We start from the raw sequence: 22,307 nt of genomic DNA on the forward strand, positions 1-22,307 counted from the left end.
GATCTTAGGGTATGATACACAGCCAACCGAAGCCTTCGTAGCAGTGTTCGCCTTGTAGTTCCAATGCTCAACGAGATATGGTGATGCCAGGCGTTGTGTGCATGTGCCGAAAATTCAGAACGATTGGCCAAATGAGGCACTTTCCCAAACATAAAAAAATGCATTGAAAAATGTGATTTGTTCACTGTAACACGGTTGGTTTAACATTTAAAATATACTGGGTGGCATTTCTAAAACATGTACATCTTAGCATCTTGGTACCGATTGTTGATTCTAGCTCCATGATTTGCTCCTTGTTCACGTTAAGCTTCCTAACTGTTATTGATCCTGCATTATCTTGTTATATGTAGATGCGAAAGTAAATATTGCACGCTGGTTTGCTGATTTTGCCGGGCCAAGTCCCTTAAGCCACTGGTGGCTTTGACAGGCCCGTTCCTTGTATCCTGTATTCCTTTGTGAAATAAAATATTATTATAATTATATTTAAATTTATTATAACTAACGTTAATATTGTTGTTGCTGCTGTTTTACCTCATCATTCTGCAGCGATGCTCTTCTAGCCTAGGGGCGGCACCTTTGGCACTCTTGAACGTGGCGGGACTCCACAGCCGCTCAGCGGCCGCCGATGCACGTGGCCTGTGCAGCAAAGCACGAAATGAAATCAAATGAAGTGAAATGAAGGAACGCTCATTAGACACATGACAGACTGTAAGTTATTGCCCGCGTCTACCTGTTCAGATACATTTTTTTTTCATTTCGCTTGTGAAATTCAGCTTATGCATTAGATTACAATGACTAAAATGGTGCGTTGTACTCTATTCCACCTCACCGACTTCTTTTAGTGGAGTCTAGGGCAACTTGAGCAATACGGCAGTTAGCGAATATGCACAGAATGTGCATAAAAGCTTAGAAACACACATGTAGCACTGAACAGGAGCCTAGAAAAAAGATATAGCTAGGCAGTACGAAACCAAAATTGGTTAAACCCAGGACATGCCTGCACGACAGCAATGTTTGATTTGTATGGAGGTCAGTAAGCTGGACAAATGCATAGGGACGATTTGAACGTAATAATCACTTTAAACCCGCTGTTTATATACTACCCCTCTCCTTCATATGTTTTCAGCTTTTATGTGCGGTAGTTATTGCTATCGAAACAATTCCCGCAGTTTTACTGCGCAATCTGATCCATTTTACAAACGCACTTTTCAGCCTGTGTTTCAATTAACGAATAATTATTTAATTAATTAATTAGGGCCACCAAAGTTCAAACCTGCTCTTTCAGAAAAACTCACAGTTTCGCCCAAGAAGCGAAGCATCGATTGCGATAGCAAATTAGTGAAAAGCTATACCAAGTAAGAACAGTAGTTTTATTGGCCGTGTAAACTGGTTAACATAGACACATTAACTGTATTAACAAGCATGATGTCACGCGCGCACAAGCAAACATGATCACATCTGACTAAATGACCGCGGGAACTCGCTGTCAAAACGCTGTCGTGAGGAAACGCGGCAGTAGCGGCGAGCGAAGTGACATTCGCACTGTCTATCGCCTAAACGAAAAGTGAGCGCCTAGAACACACAGTAGGCACAAAGCTACGAGCCGCCTACGCACCTAGACTCTGCGCCTAATGCAGATCGCCCTCAATATACGGCCCAGCGACCGCTCGCAGCCGCCACATGCGCAGCTGCCGGGGAAGTAGAACGCCGGCCCCCTGCCTCCCCCCCCCCTGCCCGTGCCTCACAACGATGGGTGCCTCGCCGCTTTCGTGGGGGTGAGGCTGAGCCGAAAGCATCGGCTCCCCTCGCACGCCTTCACTCGCACAGAATGAGCGGGGCGACGGTGCTATCGCCCTTGAACTTTATACGGAGCCTCACGGCGACGGCGAAGTCGCAACCCACGCCGACGGTGGAAACAGGCTTGCAGTGTCCATAGAACTGGTATCGCAGTAAAAGAGGAGCCCCGAATTGGAGAACTGTTCGACTCAGACCAAATGGAGCCGCAGATTTTGTGACATGTTTAACAGAACAGGACTCCAGCGCACTTTGTGTGGATTGGTACCGGCGGTATCGCAACTCATTCAGCGATTCTAGGGCGAACTTCCTTATTTATGCTTTTAGAAAAGTTCATATACGTAACAAGTGTATTATTAAGATAACAACTTAATATGAATCCACTGACCCAATACACATGCGTAGGCAATATGCATTATAAAAATTTTTTTCTGATAAGTTTTTAAATGGAGCGCAATGACCCATATTGGCGCTAAGTAATAAACAATAAATCAATAAGAGTGCTAAACTTACCATGTCCTGCTAATGAGGTTAGTGCCATCTACGAACTCGCCCCACACGCAGGCTTCACCACCTAGCACCAACGATTTTTGCTCTGAGGTACCTGCGAGAAGCGAACAGTAGGACGTTATTTTCACAGCCTGTGGACAAAATAGGCAGCTTTGACGTAGCTTGTGGCATGTGCAGCAGCGACTGTTTGAAGCACCACTCTATGCGGAAGAACGAAGAGTGTTTGATGATTCCGAAAATTATGTACAATTAGAAAGTCGACACCATTGCGGCTAGGCGAAAATTGAAATTTTTTTCGCAACATTGGTCAACTGCACAATGCATGGTGCTAAAATTTCATCATAAATTTGCCGATGTTAGCCATTTCGTTAATTTTTCATTACTATGCACGCTATGTAAAACAAAAATACAAAATTCACGATATGTGCAAACGTATTTTTGGCAGCCTGTTGATACTTGCGAGAAGTCGGTGCAAGAAACGTAGGTTGTTTGCTGTCGAACAAACATTACAAATAGATTGGAAAAACTTGTGTACCGTTACGTTTGGTTGATATTTAAAGAAGTACAATACAAAGTTTCAAAAAATGTGGAAGCTAGGATCGACTATGATTGTCAATATCAGCGACAGCTTTCTTTTGTGACCAGCTGCGCATCATCATGTGATCTATCGCAGGCGCGCGTCAACAGATACATCATGTAGCAATCTCACCGCCAACTACAATGCAAAATGATATAACTTCACAATATATATTGCTGTTAGCCCAGCACACCACTTTGAATTCTTTAGAAACCCCACATATTTCTAAAAGGTTGGCTGCGACTTATTTGCAACGTCTATGTATAACTGGCCGCGCTTGACGCGGAGGTGTCTGTCGTGTATAGGGCAATATATATTTAATATATCTAAGCCTACATACCCCTTCCGTAACCATGGGACATTAACTACGGTGAAATGGCAAAGAATAATATATGGGGTTTTACGTGCCAAAACCACTTTCTGATTATGAGGCACGCCGTAGTGGAGGACTCCGGAAATTTAGACCACCTGGGGTTCTTTAACGTGCACCTAAATCTAAGTACACGGGCGTTATCGCATTTCGCCCCCATCGAAATGCGGCCGCCGTGGCCGGGATTCGATCCCGCGACCTCGTGCTCAGCAGCCTAACACCATAGCCACTGAGCAACCACGGCGGGTGAAATGGCAAAGAATTGGCACCCAATAATATCGCACTGCCACTGCCGCAGGCATCACCAAGAATTTTTCACGAGGCGAAACAGCCCTCACTCCGGCGTAACAACAACGCGTAAAACGAGGGCGAAAAAGATCAGCGATATATGCGCTGACCAAGAACGTCGGATGGAATTCACTAAGCTGAGCTGTTCGTGCTCAGCTGCTTAGCCAGAAAGTTCCTACGCTCAGATAAGGATTCAACGGAGGTGACAGCGCATTTAGCTTCTGGCATCTGACAGCAAGGAGGTAAACAAAAGTCGGATTAGGCAACTCATCAAGCACATCAAGCGTATGTAGCTGTGGATATATCCTCTTACGGCGAATGACTGCACATCGCTATTCCACAACTTCCTATCCGGCCGTCTGCTACAGCGCGTACAAGCGTAACCGCGCTTCCCCGTCACCACACGGCCGTCAAAAGTATTGCAGTAAAAGCGTTACGCATTCTTCTCACATTTCTGCGAGAGAGAAGACTCATGGACACATGGTGACATAATTGGCGCGCACGGAAATGCTCAGTCAGAGCAATGGCTGGCAAAGTCTGCCTGGATAACTGCCTTTATACATGACTACCACCACCGTACTACAAAGCGACAAAATGTATTTATCGCGACACTGACTACGGAAATGAACAAGAATGCTCCATAGTAAATAGTTCGTATGGTATCAAGAAAATGAGCCCAGCTCCCCTACACTCACCGGTAGGGTATGTAATCGCGCTTGTAACGGTTTCAGGTGCAGTTCTACTACCGCGCTCAACATCAGCTATCAGGGCAGCCGGTACCGTGAAAAGTGCTGGTCTCGTTGACCGCCAACCGACGAACACGTGCTCGCTTCGTGTAGGACGACTGTCGAGTGCACGGGGAGCATTTAAAGTAGCCCTAAACAAGAAACCCAGAGAAAAGCCGTGGATACCGACACTCCCAAATCATGACAGAAAACTTCACTACGTATAACCCCACTTGCAACTTTCGCTGGCTATCACAGTTTGACATCGTATTAGCGTTCATCCCTTCTTGGCTTTTCCTTAGCTGATAAACCCGATGATACCATGAACCAGGTAAAGAGTTTGTTGTCGCCGGTTTTGGCGGCCGCATTCCAATAGAGGCGAAATGCACCAAGGTGCGTACACATCAATTTTGGAGACCGGTAATAAATCGTAGATTGTTGATGTCTGGGCCATGAGCCCCTAACTATGCTGTATCTCATAGTACAAGTGATGCCACGTAGAAGTCAAGGCTAAGAAGTTAACTTCACTACAATTATTATCACCGATGTTTCAATAAATGACGAGTCTCTTAGAACATGTGTTCAAGTGCACGTCAGAACACTTTACAGCACCGTACATGACGCACATAACGCTTCGACATTATAGCTTGTTTTGGATAAAGTCGGTTCACATAGTGAATCTTGCGACACATCCGCACTTTGTTCAGAGCAATCACTGCATATAGAGTGCGAAGCCAAGGTGAGGTGGTGGTGTCAAAGCAGCACCCGACGCCATTCTGTACACATACGAATGCGGCCTCATATTACGAAGCGAACTGCAGCTCAAGAGCAACAGGTTCTTAGAATTCCGGACAAATTTTTTAGGTTGTAAAACGTCATAAGTGTTTACTTATATTCCCTGCAGGTCGAAGACCTCTCCCGGTGATCTCTAAGAACCGCTTACCTACACTACTGATTCCAAGTTGTGCCTGGAAATTTCATTATTCTACCGCTTCACCTAATTTTCTGCCGTCCTCAACAGTGCTTACGTTCCTCTAGCACCAACTCTGTATTTCGAATGAACCACCGTTTATGTGACTTACGAATTACGCGGCCTGTCAAGCTCCGATTTCCCTTATTTTTAAATGCGAGGTTTCATGCATCAGGGCGTACATGGGTACAGGATGCGGGAGAACACTGAGGATGGTTAAATTAGTGAAAAAAAATTTCCGGATCTACTAAAGTCCAGGAAGGATGGATAATGTGGTTACTGAGTGCAAGCAGTGTAATGGCTAGGATTACGCGGCGAAAGTCCCGCTGCTGCGAGGTGCCGGAGTGTCGTCGGTTTCCATGCAGGGCAAACCTACAGCACGTGGTGCAGGTCGGCTTTCCCTCTTAATGTCCACTACCCCTACACCTGTTTGCTGTCAGATCAGCACAACTCTATTCATGTCTCCTAACCTTAGGCTTAAATTTGTTCATTCTGCCGCTTAATGGAGCGTTCTATAACTTCGTCTCAAGCTTTTTTGCTAGCCTCTAGGTTTATGTCCAATATGTAGAATGCAGTGATTGCACCCTTTTATTTTCAAAGACAGTTGTGAGCTCCCGATCCTGATTTTGTAGTGCCGGCCGTATGCGCTCCGATGAGCTTTCATTGTTAACTAGATTTACTTCTCATGATGATGAGCCCCTGTTTGTAATTGACCTAGATAAACTTATTTCTGCACAAACTCTAGAGGCTGGCTGCCGAACATGAATTGTTGTTCGTTTGACGGGCTATTCAACATATTTATTTTCTGCTACATAATAATCTTCCCCACACTCTGACACGTGTGTGTGCGTGTGTGTGTGTGCGTCTGTTTGTGTGTGTGTTTTGTGTGTGCGTTGTCAGCATGATGGCATTTCCTGTCGGCAATGCTATCATGTTGATAACGCGCGTGCCGTTCGTTACTGGATCGTACCGGGCTCGCGGCGTTAAAGAAAGGAAACGCATCAAGGCAGATGACGATTATTGTTGTGTGGCAGAGGGGGACTCCAAAGGGTGTGAACTGTTGTTAGAGTGTATACTCGGGGACAACTCTCTGAGGCTATGAAGGGAAAGCTACGGAGGGAAAGCGCACACAAGTGATAGCACTTCCGAAACGAGTCCTGCGTTCTAATGCGCGTTAATTTATACTAGAGAATACAAAACATAAACGCATTATTAACAGCAAGTAAATAACACAGCACACACCACTAAGTAAGCGTTTACTTATTATGCGACTTTTCCCTTCCGCGCCTAGGGAAACGCGCAACCGTCGTACGTGGAAACTGTTTCTCTATGTGGAAGCTGCGTCGATTCAGCGCCTGTTCCGAGAAACCAGAAGCACTGTATAACGCTGGGTGACTACTTGGCGTGGTATTCATGCAGGAACAGACAGCTCCACTTTATCCTAGCTCCAACTTAAGTTTTAAATATAATTTTAAGGAGTGGGCAAGCCGGTGAACAATATCCATGATACGTCGCGACAGTCTGCTCCTAAAAGTAATCCAACAAACCTCTGTAATTTAGAGCCCATTCGCACGCTTAAACATTTCTAAAACATGGTTCGACAGATGCTAAATTTCTACATTGATGTTCGACAATAGACGAACTGGGTTTATTGGTTGTTTTTGAGTAAATGACACTAAAAAACATTTTTCGAAACTGAGAGACACTCAGCACTACAGGATTTATGGAGCTTGCATGCACTAAAAAGCCAAAGCCTTTAGTTCTGCTTGTTCGAATTGGTACACTGTTTATGGCTTGCTGTAAAATACTAGAACGTCGAATTTTGTGCGTTGATGATGGAACTCAGCAGTTGTCTTTTTGGAAGATTACACATATTCAAGTCCCTGTAATGGCGCTCATATGTGATATATTGTTGCTGGAGGCGTAGTCAAACAGAGCAGGCAAGACAGTAGTGCTCCGACCTCCCGACCTTCGCCGTTCACATGGTATTGGCACTTGTGCTGTAAACATAAAACATATATTAATAGTCTTTTTGAATATATATATATATATATATATATATATATATATATATATATATATATATATATATATATATATATATATATATATATATATATATATATATCGCGCGGCAGGCACTGCTTCGAGAAAGACGACGACAACGTTTTGGTTGGAAGCCTTGTGTCTGTGTTGCCGAAGCTCTGTGTCCTCTCGCTACGTGCTCTGCTATCTGAGCGTTTTAGCAATCGAACTATAACACCTCTTGACATTTGGTGGACGTTCTGGAACCTGGAACTCCGCAGCCGGACGCTCGTTACCGTTGCTGTCATGCCTCAGGACGCCGCTAAGCCCGATCCTCCCGTGGCATCGCCTGTCGTCTGCTCCGGTGCTCTACGCCAACGAGATCCTCCGGTCTTCCGCGGCAACGACGACCATGACGTGGAGGATTGGCTCTCGTCATACGATCGCGCGAGTGCGCATAACAAATGGGATGACAAAGCTAAACTGACTAAATTCATTTTCTATCTTTCTGGAGTCGTTAGTCTCTGGTTCATGAATCATGACACGATTCCAACCTTTCCACCTGGACAGCATTTACCCATTGTTTTAAAGAAGTCTTCTGTCGCCCTGCTGTGCACAAGCTTCGCGCAGAACAACGCTTGCGAAGTCACGCTCAGAAAAAGGGTGAAAACTCCACCAGCTACATTGAGGACGTAGTTGACCTTTTCCGGCGCATTAATCCCGCCATGCCCGACTCTGAAAAGGTGAAAAATGTCACGAAGGGCATAGAGGATGACGCCTTCCATATGCTCTTGGCGAAAAATCCTCAAACGATTGACGAGGTCATTACACTGTGCCAGAGCTACCATGAGCTCCGCAAACAACGCCTTACTGCGCGCCGAGCTGCCGTGCCCGACGACACGATTTCGGCTTTAACTGAAGCTTCCTGTGCTGCTCCCGCCCACTATTGCTTCCTCAGCCAAATCAAGCAATTCGTTCGCGAAGAAGTCGCGGGCCAACTCTCACTGCTGCCTGCTACCCAGTCGTCTGAATCCTCTTTGTGGCCGGAACTCCGACGCGTCATACACGAACAAGTCAGCAACGCACTACCTCTCGCTAATCAGCCACCTTCAGCGCCGGTTCCGCTCACATACGCTGCCGTCGTCGCCAGGCGGAGACCACCGCCTGAAGTTGCGCACTACACCCCCACAAGCGGCTTATACGCCTCGCCTTCTCCAGCTGCGAACTACTTGCCCAGAAGCGGCTTCTGCGCGCCTCCGCAGCGCCTACGCCCAGCTCAAAACAGTGCACCGCTACCTAGGCCCCCTGTTGATTATCCGTGGCGTACCCAAGACAACCGGCCGATCTGCTTCGCGTATGGCTTTGCTGGCCACGTGGCACGGTTCTGCCGCCGGCGGGGTTGGTATCCTCCCGATACTGCGAGATGTGAAGGGAATGCTCCTTACTCCCAGTCCCGCTATTCGCCACCAGTTCCGCACTTCGCTCCTTCATCTCCTGTTCCCCGAAGCTTCAGCACTCGTCGGTCTCCATCTGCCCGTCGACGTTCCCTCTCCCCCATCGTCCGCCGCCCTCCAGCTATGGAGGAAAACTAAAAGGCGCAGTTCCGGGGGCAAGAACTGCGATCTCTTCGAACTGCCCAAGCCCTCGGTTATTCCCTACGAACATCATTGGAAGTTTTTGCCGAAGGTGTCGCCGTTTACGCGCTTGTCGACACGGGTATCCGTGATTGCCGACCAGCTTCGCCGTACGCTCCGAAAAGTCGCGACGCCGTTTTCTGTCATTTCGCTACGTACAGCAAGCGCTGAGCCAATTGAGCCCTTAGGAACATGTACCGTCCGTGTCGCCATACAAGACAGTTTACACCACATTGAGTTTGTTATTCTTCCCCGCTGCTCTCATGCCATCATTCTAGGATGGGACTTCCTCTCATCTCATCACGCTGCTATTGATTGTGCCCGTGCTGAACTTGCGGCGACTCCATTTTGCGGCAGTCCTTCTGAAGATTTGCCTCCACCTTCTGCTCGGGTGCTCGTCTCCACCGACGCTGATATCCCTCCCTTCTCTTCCGCCCTTGTACCCGTTTCCTGCGCTGATTTCTGCGATTCCACAGTTCTTTTCAGGCCATCTCAACTTGCTGCACGCCGTCATCCCTTCTTGTTTCCCTTTGCCTCCTTCCCTTTCGCGAGGGCTCCAGCGAACTTTACGTTTCGAATTCTTTTTCGCGTCCATCAAGCTTACGTCGTGGCGAGTGCATCGGTTTTACTGATGAATTCGACACGAGCTCTGCGTACGATGTGCCTGATGACTCGACTCCTCTTCACTTTGACGCCATGGCTCTCCCTGCCTCTGCGCCTGCATGTGACTGAACGTTTGCTCCATTTACTCATCCTAACCTCACTCCGACTCAGCGCAGGCAGATCGTCGACCTCCTTAACCAATTTCGAACTTCTTTCGACCTCCAAAAACAATGTTTGGGACGTACCTCCACAGTCGTTCATCACATCGACATCGGCAGCCAAGCGCCTCTACGCCAACGGCCATACCGTGTGTCCGCGACGGAGCGCCGTGTTTCGGATGAGCACGTAGGAGACATGTTTCGACGGGGCGTGATACAGGCATCACACAGTCCCTGGACTTCTCCAGTACTGCTGGTCAAAAATAAAGATGGGACTATTCGTTTTTGTGTGGACTATCGACGTCTAAATAAGATAACCCGGAAAGATGTCTATCCTCTTCCCCGTATCGACTACGCACTGGACAGCCTCCAAGGCGCTGAATTCTTTTCGTCCTTAGAGTTACGATCCGGTTATTGGCAGGTGCCCGTGGCTGACGCAGACCGCCCGAAAACAGCTTTTGTTACGCCTGATGGCTTATATGAATTTACCGTGATGCCCTCTGGCCTCTGTAAGGCGCCTGCAACATTTGAAAGAATGATAGATAACATCCTCTCGGGCCTCAAATGGCAGACATGCCTTTGTTATTTCAATGACATTGTCATCTTTTCCCCGGATTTTTCTTCTCACTTGTTCCGACTCAAACGCGTGTTCACTGGCCTTGCCGATGCTGTACTCCGGCTCAACTTAAAGAAGTGTTGCTTCGCCGCCAGACAGCTAGTCATCTTTGGCCACGTTGTTTCGAAAGATGGTGTGCTCCCAGATTCAACCAACCTCCAAGCCATTGCCGAATTCCCAGGACCAAAGACCACAAAAGAACTCCGCAGCTTCATCGGATTATGCTCCTATTTTCGTCGTTTCATCCGCAACTTCGCCACCATAATAGCGCCTTTGACGCAGCTTCTCGCGGGTAACCACGACCTCTTGGCCTGGCCGCCAGTTTGCGATGCCGCATTCACGACGCTGCGTCGTCTTCTAACCTCATTCCCCCTACTCCGACATTTTGACCCAAGCGCACCGACAGAAATACACACGGATGCAAGTGGTGTCGGCATTGGCGCTGTTCTTGCACAAAGAAACACTGGCTTCGATGAACACGTTGTTGCCTTCGCTAGCCGCGCACTCACGAAAGCGGAAACGAAAGCGGAAGAAAACTATTCCGTTACAGAAAAAGAATGCCTGGCTGTCATTTGGACCATAACTAAGTTTCCTCCTTACCTCTACGGTCGCCCGTTCGACGTCATCACGGACCACCATGCACTCTGCTGGCTGTCGTCCTTGAAAGATCCCTCAGGCCGCCTCGCTCGATGGGCGCTTCGCCTCCTAGAGTATAATATTCGAGTGCTGTACCGCTCCGGCCGTAAACATTCGGACGCGGATACCTTGTCTCGCTCCCCAGTGCCAGGCCAGCCCAATCATCAGAAAGTACAAATATGGGAGTCCACCCTCCCCGCCGCGGATATGCTTTCGGAGCAGCAGAAGGATCCATGGATTGTTGCTATGCTGGCTTTTCTGTCAGACCCATCAGGGCCTTCTACTGGCCGTGCATTGCGTCGCCAAGCACACCACTTCGCTGTTCGTGACGGGCTCCTATACCGCCGCAACTACCTCTCGGACGGGCGCAAATGGTTACTCGTGGTTCCTCGGCATCTACGTTCGGATATATGTGCAGCGTTTCACGACGACCCGCAATGCGCACATGCAGGAGTACTCAAAACCTACGCGCGCCTGCGAATTCGTTAATACCGGCGCGGGATGTACCAATTCGTCCGCCAATATGTCCGCTCCTGCCTCGCTTGCCAACGCCGCAAAAACACCCTTCATGCTTTAGCTGCTCCACTGCAACCATTGCCTTGTCCAGGACGGGCCTTTGACCGGGTCGCAGTTGATCTTTATGGGCCCCTTCCGTGTACTTCAGATGGCAACCGCTGAGTGATCATGGCGATTGACCATCTCACACGCTACACCGAAACTTCGCCTCTGTCCAACGCATCTGCGCGGGATGTTGCCTGGTTCCTTCTGCGTAACATCATACTTCGCCATGGAGCCCCCAGAGAGTTGCTGAGCGACAGAGGCCGCGTCTTTCTGTCTGATGTTATAGAAGCCCTGCTCAAGGAATGCAACGTAATTCACCGTACCTCTACTGCATATTACCCGCAAACCAATGGCATGACTGAGCGCCTTAACCGTAATCTTGGCGATATGTCCATGTACGTCGCATCTGACCAAACCAGTTGGGACCGAATTCTACTCTTCGTGGCGTACGCTTATAATACCGCCACACAGACCACTACAGCATTTTTCCCGTTCTTTCTTCTTTATGGACGCGAGCCTTCCTGCACAATGGACACTATCCTTCCGTATCGCCCTGACAGAACGGAGGCTACTACCCTCTCCGAGGCTGCTGCACACGCGGAAGAGTGCCGAAAGCTCGCCCGCACATTTACTTCGGAAGATCAGCAGCAACAGGAGCACCTTCGAGATATTCCCTCTTCTGCGGCACCATATGCCCCTGACTTACTAGTCTGGCTTTGGGTTCCCGCTACCAGCCCTGGACTTTCACCAAAGCTTGTTTCCAAGTACCAAGGTCCCTACCGTGTCGTCAGTCGAACGTCTGCTGTGAACTACTTGGTAGACTCCCCTTGAGCCGCCTTCTGATAAGCGCCGCCGAGGGCGCGAAATCGTGCAGTGCACGTTCAGCGGCTCAAGCCGTACTTTGACCCACCTGTGCTATCTTGCCCGTAGGTCGCCGAGACGGCTCCTCTTCTCCGGGGAGGCAATTGTACTGGAGAAGAACGAGCAGCAGGCACTGCTTCGAGAAAGACGATGAAAACAAGTAATACGAAGCCTTGTGCCTCTGTTGCCGAAGCTCTGTGTCCTCTCACTGCGGTGCTCTGCTATCTGAGCGTTTTAGCAATCGTACTATAACGCCTCTTGACAATATATATATATATATATATATGTAGCAGGACAGAAGCAGTTCTGAGTCCGGGTAAATTTTCACAGTGAAGTATACGCGCGTATGAAGCGTTTTATTGACGTTTCGGCCGGATTCTTGCCTTCATCAGAAACATCTGAAACATCTACCGCCTTCTGTTGCTTGAACAGGTGATGCTGATCGCCGCATCATACCAGCTGCATGCGTGGAACCAGTGCGCCATCGGACCTTTGGACCGTACCGGCATTCAACTGGACCGTTCTATCAACTTTACTCTCGGACACGGAGACCATCGGCAAGAGACGGGAATCACGTCGGACACTATAAATCGGCCACTGTCAAACTACGGCTTCAGTGGGCACGGCGGCACAGCGTATGCAATGTCGTCTAACCGTCTTCTGTTGCTTGAACAGGTTAGTTATTACAATTTTTATGGCTGCAAGAATGATAATCGCTTTGCTGTTGTGCTGCCGTGCCCAGAAGTGATTTTTTCCGGCTTTGCATATTTATGTCTGTTGCTGTCTGGCGACGTAGAAATCAACCCTGGGCCAGAAACGAAGGTGATGTTGAAGGAATTGTGCGATGGCCAAAAGGCAATACAATCAGATCTAGAGAGCATGAGCAAACGGCTGAAGGTGGTTGAAAACAGCCTTAAAATATTTAAAGAAAAGGCGAGTACAATTGCTCAATTGTCTAAAACAGTAAAACAGTAAGAGAGTACACTTGGGCAGCAGCAGGAAGAATGGACAGCTTTGAGGACAGAAGTAGGCGGAATAACTTAGTGGTATTTGGAATACCGGAAGGCGAGAAGGAATCCTTAACTGACCTTGAAGCGAAAGTGTTAGAAGGTGTATTCGAAGAAAAACTTGGCGTCAACTTGAGTACCGTGGAACGAATACATCGGATAGGAAAAAAGAGCGCCCGGCCTCGACCTGTAATTCTCAGGTTGTATGACTCTAGGGAAAAGCTAAAATTTACAAACAATGCAGAAAGCTGAAGGGCAGCGTCTCCATTTCTGAGGATTTTTCAAAAGAAACGCTGGTGAAGCGTAAAACGCTCTGGGATTCCGCGAAACAAGAAAGGGAGGACGGGCATCGCGTGCGCTTGAATTACGACACGTGGACTCCGACGTGTACGCGTGGGATCGATCAAGGCGCAGCCGTGTGAAGGTTCCGTATCCTGACAGACTGCTGGTACGGGTGACTGACGGAACGCAAAATGTGATTCCAATGCCTTCCGCTTGCTCAATTTGAACGCTAGAAGCATAGTAAACAAAATTGGAGACTTAGAATACATCCTGGCTTATTACGATCTCCATGTGCTTGCAATAACCGAAACGTGGCTGCGGCCCGAAATGCAAGACCAAGAGCTCGTACCACCTAATTACAAAATCATACGAAGAGACCGCGATGCTCGTGGGGGCGGAGTTGCTATTGTATTCAAGGCCGATATGGACTGTGCGCAAATTACTGGCATTCCAACACATGAAAGCATCTGGTGTTATATTAATCTAGATAAAACAAGGATAATTCTTGGAACTGTTTATAGACCGCCTAAATCGCCCATTTCCTACCTTGAAGATATGCAGCTTTACTTAGAAAGCCTTAAAAAGTGCAGCTGTCGCATAATCATCGCTGGTGATTTCAACTTACCATGGATTGATTGGTCCACGCTGAGCGCTCAGCCTCGCGAAGATGCCCATTGTGAACTACTTCTAGAAATAGCTTTCAGTAAGGATTTACAACAGGTAGTTCATGAGTGTACACGCGCAGTTGGGAAATCAAGGTCTGTATTAGACTTGGTGTTACTAGACGGGCGATTTGAAGACTACGACGTATCGGTTGAAACCGGCCTCTCGGATCATAAGCTAGTTCATGTGGAGATAAAGTCTACCGCTGTATACCCGTAAGGCTGGTAGTACTACGCATGTCCTGTGCTTCGATAGAGCCGATGACACAAGCATTATTGATCATCTTTCGCTGTGTTTTGATGAATTCACTTCGACGGATGACGTCAATGCGATGTGGATTGCGTTTAAAGATATCGTTTTTTACTGCGTAAACAGATCTGTGCCAACTCGAAAGAAGAAAATAAATAAACGGAACCCGTGGATAACCCGCGAAATTATACATTTAAAACGGAAAATTAACCGTGAGAGACAGAAGTCAAACAAAGATCATAATAAAATTTCGGCGCTAAGCTCTATATTGCGCACAAATATGGCTGCTGCTAAAACAAATTACTATGACGCGACATTAACTAATTTTATGAAGCACGATCCGCACCGTTTTTGGCGCCATTTGTCGCATAATAAGGAAGCTCAAAGTGTCATTGTCGCTAATGACGAACTTGTGTCGGACAACTCGCAGTATGTTTTAATGATTTTTTTCAATCTGTCTTTACTGACCCTTCTGCAGATGGTCTTTCTCCCCTCTCTCTAGAATCCCCGTACACATCACCAATGCCTAATATTCAGGTTTCGCATGAAGGCATTGTGGCTCTTTTGCTTAAAATTAACGATAAGAAATCTGTGGGTCCAGACCGGATACCAAATGCCTTTCTGCGCAGATATGCGGAATGGGTAGCGCACTATCTAGAGATCATTTTTAGTTCTTCGCTGAAACAAAAACGGGTCCCAGATGACTGGCTGGTCGCAAAAGTGGTTCCGGTTCACAAGTCTGGTGAAAGGCAACATATTGGAAACTATCGGCCAATTTCACTCACGTGTGTATGCTGCAAGCTACTTGAACACATAGTTTCAAAGTCAATCTACACCTACCTTGATGACAAGAAAGCTTTTTTTCCCAACAAGCACGGGTTTCGACAGCACCTTTCGACTGTCACACAGTTGATAGAAACGATCAACGATTTTTCAGCTTCCTTGAACAATAGAAAGCAGGTCGACGCTATATTTTTAGATTACTCGAAGGCTTTCGATCTGGTTGTACATAATGCATTAATTAAAAAACTGATGGAAATGAATATAAATTATGATGTTGTTATGTGGATCCGCTCATATCTTACAGATCGGACACAATATGTTGAAATAAATGGTAACAAATCTAACTAATTAAAAATAACCTCAGGCGTTCCACAGGGATCCGTTTTAGGACCACTTCTTTTTCTAGTTTGCATAAATAATATTGCTCATTACATAAGTAACGAAATAAACATCCAGTTATTTGCAGACGATTGTTTATTATATCGTGAAATCAATAACGAAAACGATAGGCGTCACTTAGTCAAGCCCTTAAAGCTGTAGAAGTGTGGGCTCCAAAAAGCAAAATGAAAATTAACGAATCTAAATCAGTCATGCTCAGAGCTGCAAACAAAAGACAGCATGTTATTGAGTGTAATTATGAGATGAACTCAACAATTCTTACCAAAGCTGAAACGGTAAAATACCTAGGTTTAACAATTTCGAAAGACTTAAGTTGGAAATCACACATATACAGAACTTGTGGAGCTGCAGAAAAAAAGTTATGGTTCCTTCACCGAAAATTAAAGCTAGCAACGACACCCGTCAAACTACTTGCATATTTAACTTACATTAGACCAACGTTAGAGTATGCCAGTGTCATTTGGGATCCGTTTCAATCCGGAATTATAAACCGCATTGAGAAGATACAGATAAAATCTGCAAGATTCATTCTTTCTCGGTATTATCGTACTGACTCTGTTTCCGAAACGCTTCGGTTGCTTGATTTGCCTCCACTGGCTCAACGGCGGAAGTTAGCTCGACTTAAATTTCTTTTTTTTGTTATCAAAAGGCCACTTCAATATTGAAACCACGCCCTATCTTGCTCCCAGGCAGGGTAGAAACGTCAGATCAAGCAATCATTGCATGTTCTCAATTCCAAAAGCATATCTGGGCATGTACGCTTATTCATTTTTTCTGTGAACGATTAAGGAATGGAACAGTTTGCCGGCGTCTGTTTCGCAGTCGAGTAGCATTAAAATCTTCGAGCAACACGTTAAAAACCTTTTATGAAATTTAATCTTAGTGGTGCCATGCAAACACTGTCGCACATTTCTAGAAATACATACAATAGTCTTTCTTTTATGCTGCTTCCAATATCACTGTCACAATGTTAGAAGCATGTATTTCTTAGCCAAACTATTGTATTTGTATTTCATTATTTGTTTCGCATTGTATTTCCAACATTCATTGCTTCATGTCCTATTTTCGTTTGTAAAGTGTTTACATTTTTTACGCCATGTGCACACCAGCTGTACCCACCCTGTTACGGCCAAGACGGCCAACAGTATTTGAAAATATTATATATATATATATATATATATATATATATATATATATATATATATATATATATATATATATATACGAGTTACAACAAATGATGGAGGACCTTAGCAGAGAGAGTGCAGACCGCGAAGATCATCATGAATAGCCGGTCAAGGGAACAAGAGTTCCCGATCGCCAGTGAGCCTCTAGAGTCTGTGAAGGCGTACGTCAATTTACCAAGGTCACTTTATCACAGGAAATCCTGACCATGAGAAGGAAAGTCACAGAAGGATAAAAATGGGTTGGAATGCATACGGCAGGCACTCTCAGCTCCTGACTGGAAACTTACCATCATCATTAGAAAGGAAGGTGTACAATCAGTGGATTTTACCGGTGGTGACATATGGGACAGTAGCTTGGAAACTGACAAAGAAGCTTGAGTACAAGTTAAGGACCGCGCAAAGGGCGATGAAACGGAGAATGCTAGGCATAAGGTTAAGAGACAGAAAGAGAGCGGTTTGAATCAGACAGCGAACGGGTATAGCCGATATTCTAATTGACACTGAGAGAAAAGAAATGGAGCTGGGCAGGTCATGTAATGCGCAGGTTAGATAACTGGTGGATGATTAGGGTTACATAATAGGTGCCAAGAGGAAGGCTGCGCCGTCGAGGGCGGCAGGAGAATAGGTGGGGCAATGAATTTAGGAAATCAAATTATGGGGTTTAACGTGCCAAAACCACTTTCTGAGTATAGGCACGCTGTAGTGGAAGGCTCCGGAAATTTCGACCACCTGGGGATCTTTAACGTGCACCTAATTCTAAGTACACGGGTGTTTTCGCATTTCGCCCCCATCGAAATGCGGTCGCCGTGGCCGGGATTAAATCCCGCGACCTCGTGCTCCGCAGCCCAACACCATAGCCACTGAGCAACCACGGCGGCTAATTTAGGAAATTCGCGGGCGCTAGTTGGAATTGTTTTGCGCGAGACAGGTGTAATTGGAGATGGCAGGGAGAGGCCTTCGTCCGGTAGTGGACATAAAATAGGTGGATGAAAATGTGTAGATAATATATACTGTAAAGAAATTATTTGCCCAAATCTTCTAATCACTGAATAACAATATGGTTAATGATGGTGAAATGTATTCCAATAACAAAGGACGAAGAAGATAAACACACGAGTTTGTCTGTGTGCATCATCTCTTCGTGCTGCGTGTTTGTGTATGCTTCGTGTAAAATACTTTTTTGGCTAGTTAAATAACAATGACACAGTAGTATGTGGCGCAATAAAATTATTTCTTTTGGGCATACTAATGTACCGCAGAGCGTTGTCTCACCAGGGAACTGCTGTGGGTCACAGGCGTAGTACTTTTTCCAGTCACTGCCGTACGATATGTGGTCGAGGTACCAACAGGCAGACAGCAGTGCTTTGTAGCCCGCCGACGTTACCGAAGCCAATTCGAGCTCTTGCGGCTGCTTCCACACCTGTACCACGGCGTCTGGGGCGATCTGTGGATGAGACGTGCGGAAAAGCCGTGGCAGAAAAAATTGCGCCAGCACTGATCTCACGATAGCTGTCGATAGTAAAACAATGAGCATTTCATGTATGTAGTAACATACTGTATTTCTAAAATCACGTTTAATTGGCATCTGTAGTAGTCATTCTCGTACTTCCATTGATTCGGTCATATGCGGCATATTCCGCTATCGCCTGACATCGCCATAGCATTCACTTGCCAACACTGTCTTCAGCCTTCTGTCTTCCAACACTCCAGCCTTGCCCACGAGCAAGGCTGGAGAACGCCGAATAAGTGACGTGGATGGAACGCTAAAGGCGGTATAACGACGTCACGGTGACAGTGGGATAATGCCGATGCCGACGACGACGATGGTATGACGAAAAACAAATAAAGTTCGAATGAAGACTTACAGACAATCGAATGACAACAGGTGGCATAACCATGATTTATTGACCATAAAGGATGAAGACTTTGAAATGATGAAGAAGCAATGACGTCGATGGATCAGAGAAGATGGCATGAGGATGACGGAATGACGACAACGGTATCCCGTTATCAAAGTTACGACAGTGGGTAAACAACTGCGTGTTGAGGATGGCATGACGATAATGATATTATGATAACTGTGATGACGATGACCTGACGACTACGGCATGACAAGGCCCACATGCCTAAGTTAGAATCAGGACGATGGAATGACCCCGATGGCATTACAGAGACGGTATGAAAACGAATGCATGGTAACAGCTGTTTGACGGCGATGGCGCAACTATGACGGCATGGTGACAATGTCATAACGATGACTGGGAAACGATGGCGTCACAATGACGGCGTGATGTGAGCCGGATGCCGAAGTTAGAACAACGACGATGGAATGACCACAACTGCATCAAACCGACGCTATAGCAAAGAATGCATGACGCCGACTGTGTGAAAACGATCACCGGTCAGCGGAATTAAGACAATGGCATGACGACCACAGTGGGAAGGCGATGGCTCACAATTACGGCATGACGACAGTCGAATGTTGAAGTTACAATCCCAATGATAAAACAACAGTGACGGCATCCCGAAGACGGTACAAGTGCACGACGACGACTGTATGACGACGACGCAATTACGACGATCGGATGACAACGCCATGGGGACAATGCGGTATTGAGAAGTACCTGATGTCAATGGCGTGAATATTACTGTATCATCAAACGTTTATGACAAGGATTGCGCGATGAATTCAAAATAGTAAATCCGACGTGACAACGATGGCACATCCACGAATGCAAGGCAAGTGCCTCACAATGGTTGCATAATAGCGACTGTCTGAGGTTGAATGATAGAACGACACGGGTGGCATATTAAAAATAGAATTAAATCAGTGTAATTACAATGTAATGAACAAATAATAAAGTCGAAGGAACAACAACGACGATTTAACGACGGCGGCAATATGACAATCGTATCACATTACGAAAGTATTGACAGCCACAAAGTGCCAGTTGGACGACGATGACATGATGACGATGGTATGACGACGAATTTTGGGCGACAACGCCATGGTGAGCGTGAATGACAAAGCTGCAATGACGATAATACTAGGAGCACAAACCCGGACCAAGTGGCTCAAGCTATTAGACAACTTGACCCATTCGGTCTTGATGGAATGTGCGATAAAGACGGCATTGCGATTGTAAGATCCCCAAAATTAAAAATTACCGACGATTACGTTACTTCCTAATGCGAAATTTGAGCGCAGCAAATAAGCTGTTTCACCTTTTGGATAGATTGAGGCAAAGAAATCGAGCAACACATGTATGCGCTATCACATAATTTTTTTTTTATTTTTCACACGTATTCCTTTAACAAAGACTCCACTAACAGTTCTTGACAGTCATGAAGGAAGCTTTGTGGTCGGACAAATAGACTGATATATGTTCGACTTGGTACACCAATGCTTGATTCTCAAAGACGAGATCTATACAAGTGCCTCGCGAGGTTGTCACAGCCGTGGGGGAAGCAGAGGCTAAGCGCCGCCGCCGAGAAGACCCTGCCGTTCGCGCCGCCGAAGCGGAGGCTCATCGCCGCCGTCGAGAGCAACCAGCAGTAAGCGAGGCTGAAGCAGAAGCTCATCGCCGCCGCCGAGAAGACCCTGCAGTTCCCGCCGCCGAAGCGGAGGCTCATCGCCGCCGTCGAGAGCAACCAGCAGTAAGCGGAAGCGGAGGGGGGCGGCGTGTACACCCAGCGGCAAACGATGGGGGCAGAAGCGCGCGCAGCAAGCGGACAACACGATAAAGGGAGGAGGGAAGAGATAGCAGCGACTGACTGATGCCGCTGACGGCGATAGTGAGTCAACCCCAGCTATCCGCCACACAAGAACAGGGGGGGGGGGGGACCCTTTCCTCCTCTTTCTGCATGGCGGCGACGGTGTTCTATGCAGTCACGTTATCTTGACTCTCTAGCGGCGTCAGCGGCATCCAGCGGTATCAGTCGGTCGCTGCTAGCGCTGGGGGGATGAAAGGGGGGCGGAGCTGGTTACGAGGCCGACGACGACGCCGACGACGACGCGAAACCCAGGAACGGACGCCAAAGAGCTGCGCTCTAAAATAACGGAGATAAAGCTATCACGGCGGTATCGCTATCAGGAGCACATACGTAGTGGCCCAAGCAGATAGACTACTTTTGCCACCGGGTCTGCGTAAGAGGCTAGATAGATAAATAAGCTCCAAAGGCTGAAGTGGGCAAAAATGCTATTCGTATTAACACATGCATCGATAGACAGAAAGGCTCAAAACGCCTGAAGTAGGCAAACAATGCTAATCGTACTTTTTAAAAACATTTCAGATGGTTGCGTTTCAATAACGTTTCCTCAGCATAGCAGCCCGTCGCTCTAAGATGAGACCGTGGGTGCATGCGTAGAAATATCACCTAAAGTGCTTACTAGCCTCCTGTCGTCTCGCTATCCTGATCATGCTATTGTCAATGAATTGCGTTCATTCCACCATTGTCATGCCATCATCGTCACTGAATCGTCATCATGCAGTAGTGATCCATTCTTGTCGTACCATCGTCGTGATGCCGTCGTAAGCGTTCCATCCTCGTTGTTCGATCTTCCTGGTACAATTCTCCTCTTAATATCATCATCATGCCGGGATCATCATAGCATCATCGTCATATAAGCGTGATGACGCCACCACTGTCATACATTCGTCATCAATTTATTGGTACATGCTGTTGTCCACAGGCTGTCATCGTCATAACACCGTCATTATTTAAAAATCATCCGAAAGTCGTCATGCCGCCTTCATTTTTCCATCAACGCCACTTGTGCTTTTTCTTTCGGTTGTAATCGTGCTTTCGTCATTCAATCGCTGTCATGTCACCATTATCACGCACTCACTGTCGTACCCTTGCCCTTACGGCATCGTCATAGAGTTGTTACCGCGTATTCGTCGTCACACAGTGGTCGTCATCACCTTGTCGTCATGCCATGAACGTCATACTATTGTCACCATTTCAGAATCGTCACCCGTTGCCAAGCGTCCTCGTCATACCACATTTTAATCCATCGACGTAATTCCATCATCATATTTCTGTTGTAATTCAATTGTGATCATCTCGCCATGCGATGCCATCGCTCTCGTTGCGTCATCGTCGTATAGTCATCATCATGCATTTGTTATCATCGTCGTAATTACAGCGATCATCTGATTCTCGTCTTGCCGTCGTCATCATGCCATCGTGGTCATACACTCCTGGTCAGCTTATTAACCTCATGCCTGGTCATCAAGCTGCCGTCGTTACACTACCGTAATTATTTCAGAACCATCTTCTCATTGTCGTCATCCTTCATGGTCATACTTCCATCGCCGTTCTATCGTTGTCCTTCCTACTTCGGTATTCCGACATCGTCACTGTCGGTGTCTTACAGTCATCGTGATACCATCGTGGCCATGACTC

The 22,307-nt window shown here is 46.9% G+C and overlaps 1 protein-coding gene across 3 annotated transcripts in view; it reads right to left on the minus strand.

Annotated features, from left to right (window-relative positions):
• The window catches only part of LOC142590718 (beta-hexosaminidase subunit alpha-like), a 190,130-nt gene that overhangs the window by 24,520 nt on the left and 143,303 nt on the right, over positions 1-22,307 (minus strand). For all 3 annotated transcript variants that reach the window (XM_075703143.1, XM_075703144.1, XM_075703146.1), the window contains 3 exons: positions 18,171-18,342; positions 2,308-2,398; positions 532-636 (listed from right to left, as the gene is read on the minus strand). In XM_075703143.1, coding sequence (XP_075559258.1) covers positions 532-636; positions 2,308-2,398; positions 18,171-18,342 — 368 coding nt within the window. The remainder of the gene's footprint in view (positions 1-531; positions 637-2,307; positions 2,399-18,170; positions 18,343-22,307) is intronic.

This window comes from Dermacentor variabilis, chromosome 8 (genome assembly GCF_050947875.1).
Source record: "Dermacentor variabilis isolate Ectoservices chromosome 8, ASM5094787v1, whole genome shotgun sequence".
Classification (NCBI taxonomy): Eukaryota; Metazoa; Arthropoda; class Arachnida; order Ixodida; family Ixodidae; genus Dermacentor; species Dermacentor variabilis.